Source organism: Bison bison, unplaced genomic scaffold, assembly GCF_000754665.1.
Source record: "Bison bison bison isolate TAMUID 2011002044 unplaced genomic scaffold, Bison_UMD1.0 scf7180017864456, whole genome shotgun sequence".
Classification (NCBI taxonomy): domain Eukaryota; kingdom Metazoa; phylum Chordata; class Mammalia; order Artiodactyla; family Bovidae; genus Bison; species Bison bison.
This window is the reverse complement of record NW_011495018.1, coordinates 27,103,003-27,108,071: the sequence shown is the minus strand read 5'-3', so window position 1 is coordinate 27,108,071 and position 5,069 is coordinate 27,103,003. Positions and strand designations below refer to the sequence as shown.

Here is a 5,069-nt window from a genome sequence, read left to right as displayed (position 1 = left end):
TACACCAAGTCAGAGAAATTCCAGGTAGGGGTCTGGGCCAGGCAGCCGGCTTCCAGAGGGGCCTCAGCCACTCAGAGACAAGCTCCTGGAAGTCCCTGAGGCAGCGGGGACGTCTCGGAGAGGGGGAAACCCCTGCCTCTGGGCCCAGTCCTGCCCGAGGCTTGCTCGTCTTCAGGTGGGAGAAGTCGTTTCCCCCACCCTTGAGCCACCAATAGAGGTGTCACAGACGGGAGGCGATGTAGCCCAGTCGCCCCTTTCGTCTCTCCTCGCCCTCATCGTGCTCACGCGCTCTCTTCTAGTCTCGACCTCCTCGCGGCATGGGATTAGGAGGGAGACTCCCCAGCCCATGCTCTCGTCATCCCGGGTGCCTGCCCTTTCCCCTCACATAGTGGATCAGGGCCTGGACACTGAGGGAGCCCCTGAGCCCAGGGCTAGCTTCCCACGAGCGTAGCCATCTGTCTCTGTCGTTGCCCCCTCTGCTCTCATCCACTGTCTCAGCTTACATCATTCTTCCCACAGGAAGCTGGCGAACTCTACAACCGGATGCTGAAGCGTTTCAGGCAGGAGAAAGCTGTCTGGGTCAAATACGGCGCCTTCCTTCTACGGAGGGGAAAGGCGGAGGCCAGTCACCGTGTGATGCAGCGAGCCCTCGAATGCCTGCCTAAGAAAGAGCGTGAGTGCTCATTCCTTCCACCCACACAGATCCTGAGCACAGTAGAATCTGGGCAGGGGCATGGGGGTCTTCTCATCCAAGGGCTGGTTTAGGGAAGCCTTCTGGAAGGTACGTAGCTTGCTCTCTGTTGATTATGTACTCCTGAACATGTGCTCGTGTTGCATTTTAAATGTTAAACTCCAGAGGTTGAGGAACAAAAAAGGGATTAGCATCAATTCTTTGCCTGTGCCTGCCTGCCCCACACCTACCTCCCATCCCCCATCCACCTTCTGGGCCCAGAGAGTAGAATGTCTGCTGTTTGGGAGTCATAGAGCAGTGCCCATCTGTGTATTTAGCCCTCAACCCGCCCCTGCATCCCTCTTGTCATCACCTGGGTCTCGGGACCCAAGGACAGGAAATCAGGCATCAGACTCTGTGCCTGTAGAGTCATGTGTTGTGATGAGGATGTCTCTCTGCTTTCTATGCCTGAGCCGTCCTCTCCCTGCAGACGTGGATGTGATCGCCAAGTTTGCGCAGCTTGAGTTCCAGCTAGGGGATGCGGAACGCGCCAGAGCCATTTTTGAGAGCACACTGAGCATCTACCCGAAGCGCACAGATGTCTGGTCGGTTTACATCGACATGATCATCAAGCATGGCAGCCAGAAGGAAGCCCGGTGAGAGGGGAGGATGGGCTGAGGCCTCATTCTCTGTGGCGGGGTAGGGGGCGGGCATTGACCACTCAGGAGTTTTAGCCCCGCACCAGCTCCCAGCACCCCAGTTCTCTAACTCTGTCTGGAAAATGGCTTTGACATGACACAGCAGGTTCTGTGGCATTCACATTTCCAATTTCTTTTTCTACCTTGGGGGCCAGCCACCGGTCTGGATGAAACCTCAGCTGGGAAGTAGGCTGGCCCCAGGCCTGGGAGTCAGGAGACAGGGTTTTCTTCATAATTAATGCTGAGCCTGGCTTTCATAGTAGAGAGTGTTCACAGGCATGGTCTCACCTACCACTACCAGCATCCCCCCAAGACAGGGAGGATTAGAGATGGCTGGACTGTGGTCCAGAAAGAGTTGGTACCCGCCCACGCCTCTCGGTGAGTTTTAAGCAGAGCTGTCCTCACAGATCCACACCTTACTGGTGTCCCGTCCCATCAGCTCTGTCCTGATTCCCCGTGTGCCTTCAGGGCACTCCACCCTGTAGCATCTCAGTCTGCTCCTCTGGAAAGCAGGGGTGGTGTTCTCTCTGTCCACGGACGTGACAGTTTATAATAGGAATAAAAATAAAGGTAGAAGTGGGAGTGCTCCAGAGCCTGAGAGCAGTGAGTGAAGGTCAGCCAGGAATCACGTGGCTAGGGACCAAGAGGCAAACGCCATCTGCTCTCCCTCCCAGGGCCATCTTCGAGCGGGTCATTCACCTGAGCCTGGCCCCCAAGCGAATGAAATTCTTCTTCAAGCGCTACCTGGACTATGAGAAGCAACACGGCTCAGAGAAGGATGTGCAGGCAGTCAAGGCAAAGGCCCTGGAATACGTGGAGGCTAAGAGCTCCATGATGGACGACTAGGGGCCAGCTGGCTCCAGGACACTGCGGGACCCTCAGGCGCCTGGGCAGTTGAGGAACTGTTGCCTGAGGGCTCTATTTAAGTGCTGCTTTTTCTGCAGCATCCTTGGGGTAATCCCGTCAAGATAAAAAGGAATTTGAGATTTCTTATAATTCCTTTTTGCTTGTCTTAAGAACCAATTTGTTTCATCTTTTTCCTTTTCTGGGGCTGCTCAGTGCTTGCAGGCAGCAGGCTTCTGGGTCCCCAGGGAACCTGAGAGTCTCCTTTGTGGGAGGTCCCTGGAGCAGAACGGAGGGCCGACTCCCTACAACCCTGGAGTCAGGATCCTACTGTGGCCCTGGCGGGCTCTTGGTCCAACTGTGGGTGTGGGTGGGGTGATCAGCAGGGTCCTGGGAGCAGGCCGAACCTTGTAGATTATGGGATCTCTGGACCTTGCCTCTGCCTCAGCTCCGTGGTACCTTGTGCCCCTTGGTGGAGGCTGTGAGGCTTGGACAGGAGGAGAGGCAGAGCCCAGAAGGGAATTCAGGGACCTGAGTGCCTGAGAGGAAGGTGACAGGTATCAGCTCAAACCACCTGGTAATGTCTCCTCCCGGGGCCAGTGGGGCCAGATTATCCAACCTCTCTGAACTGGGTGACTCGTTTATGAAATGGGGTTAAAAAATCCTGCTTGAAGGATTTTATGGACTGAGTGAGAGCATGGATGTTATGTGCTGCCACAGGGCCTGGCACGTGCGGGCTCAGTGAGGACCTAGATTGACGTGCTGTGTGACCTTAGGAGACTACAGATTCTCTCTCTCCCTGCTGCTCCCCTGAGGAGAGCTTGCAGGGCAGAGGGCATTGACTGACTTGTTCCTTGGAACCTGAGGGAGAAGGGATGTGATGGGCCTGCTACACCCCCACCTCCCTGTAAATTTCCCAGAAAGACTGTCTAAGGATCCTGTTTTCCTGAATTAAGAGGCCAGCCCAGACCCAGCTAGTTGAAGCCAGTTCATTTTTGGCTTGGTCTTAAGGGAATTAAAAGCTTCCTTGGGCAGAGCTTTAAATGTCCTCAGAGCTGGGGAGCTTTTCTGTGGGAGATGACCGAGTCCCATGCCAGAGAGCGGGACAGGGACAAGGGAGAGTGCATCAGAGGTCCGAGAAGTGGCGGAGGTGCTCAGGCATGGCAGGCATGGGAGGGAGGCCATGCAGTGCTGGCCTGGTTCTCGCTTGTTAGCTCTGGGTTACGAGAGCTGGACTGTCCAGCTGAGCACAGGGGCCGGGTCTGCTGATTCCTGATGTCTAAGCCGAGCTTCCCTCTGAGAAAGGCCAGGCTCCATCTGTTTCCCAGATCAAATCAGATGACTGAACCCAGTTAAGAGATCATCAGCCCCAGGGCCTTCCCGCAAGTGGGAACACCTGCCTCTGCCTCCCCTGACCCCCAGCCCTCCCTTCTACCCATTTCAGTCTTGCCCAGGGTCTCTGTCCTCTTCCCTCCCCAGGTCTGGGATTTAGGCCTGTCCCCCCAGTAGCTCAGCTGGTAAAGAATCCGCCTACAATGCAGGAGACCCCAGTTTGATTCCTGGGTCGAGAAGATCCCCTGCATAAGGGATAGGCTAACCCACTCCAGTATTCTAGCTTGGAGAATCCCCATGGACAGAGGAGCCTGGCGGGCTGCAGTCCATGGTGTTGGAAAGAGTCGGACATAACTGAAGCAACTTAGCACACAGCATCATGACCTCCAGTGTGCTGTGACATGACCCATCCAGTCACTCAGACACAAGCTAGTCCTTTATACTAAGAAAAGCTTTATCAAAAATGCGTATAAAATAAAGCTGGAGACATACGCCAGACGGCTGCTTCCCAGCTGTGCACAGCGAGCCAGATGTCCATGTGCAGTTCCACAAATGAACTGCATAGCCTTCTGCACACAGAGCCTGCTGGTGAGTTCCATCGTCACCTGACTCTGCTGGCCAGGGCTTCCCACCCAGGTGGGACTGGGTCCCTCTAGTCAGAGGTCATCCTCCACATCATAGTTCATGAAGGACCAGTTCTGGGAAAGGGTCTTTTCTCCAAAGCTGTTGACCAAGTGGCAGTGGCAACAGGAAAGGGGACTTCAGGTCTGAGGGCCTTCCTGCCAGAGCCCACATCGTCTACCAGCTCTCACATCCATATCTCAGTTTTACTTTGTGTTCGTTTCTCTCCTGGCCTGTTTCCCCCAAAAGCTATGGTTAAAAAAAAAATCTCTGGGGAATTCAGTGGTTGCGACCCTGCACCTTCATTGCAGAGGGCAAGGGTTCAGCCCTGGGTCAGAGAACTAAGATCCCACAAGCCATGCGCAGCCAAAGAAGAGAAGTCCCCTGTGATGCTGATGTGAGCAGGCAGTGGGGTTCAGTTTGGGACCAAATACCGTCATTGGCCAAGAGTGTGGGAACGGGACCCTCAGGAGGGAAGCAGGGACATCTCTACATGGTCCGGGGCCATGCCGTTGCCCACCACACCCTGGGCCCACTTGTGCAGGCGGCTGTAGAGTGGGAGGCCTTGGTTCTCACGGTATAGGTAGACGCCGGTGATGGCGTTCCACTGCAGCCGCGGCTGTGTGCCTTCCACCGGGAACTTCGCGACCAGCTCCTCGTCGTCCTTGTCGAGCGCCACAAAGCCGAAGAAGTGGCGCACGTTGTTGGCAGCCAGCACCCGCGAGTGCACCTCAGCCGTGCGCTGGAACAGCTGGTCCTCGTTGGCGCGGTACTGCGCCCAGTAGGCCTCTTGGCGGTAGCTGAGTGGTGAGCAGTAGTGCTTGAGGCATTTGGTCAGGAACACCAGGATGGCCACCACACCGATAAGCAGCCACCCAAAGAGCTGGCCAGAGAAGGGGCAGGGG

At 55.7% G+C, this 5,069-nt stretch overlaps 2 protein-coding genes across 2 annotated transcripts in view; one reads left to right on the top strand and one right to left on the bottom strand.

Moving 5' to 3' along the window:
• Nucleotides 1–3,248, top strand: part of PDCD11 (programmed cell death 11) — a 42,524-nt gene extending 39,276 nt beyond the window's left edge. Inside the window, exons 35-38 of the mRNA XM_010859417.1 lie at nucleotides 9–24; nucleotides 520–673; nucleotides 1,161–1,326; nucleotides 2,043–3,248. Coding sequence (XP_010857719.1) covers nucleotides 9–24; nucleotides 520–673; nucleotides 1,161–1,326; nucleotides 2,043–2,214 — 508 coding nt within the window. The 3' untranslated portion in view covers nucleotides 2,215–3,248. The remainder of the gene's footprint in view (nucleotides 1–8; nucleotides 25–519; nucleotides 674–1,160; nucleotides 1,327–2,042) is intronic.
• Nucleotides 3,249–3,975: 727 nt separating this feature from the next.
• CALHM2 (calcium homeostasis modulator 2) overlaps nucleotides 3,976–5,069 on the bottom strand; it is a 5,440-nt gene continuing 4,346 nt past the window's right edge. The window contains exon 3 of the mRNA XM_010859416.1: nucleotides 3,976–5,047. Within this exon, the coding sequence (XP_010857718.1) occupies nucleotides 4,631–5,047 (417 nt within the window). The 3' untranslated portion in view covers nucleotides 3,976–4,630. The remainder of the gene's footprint in view (nucleotides 5,048–5,069) is intronic.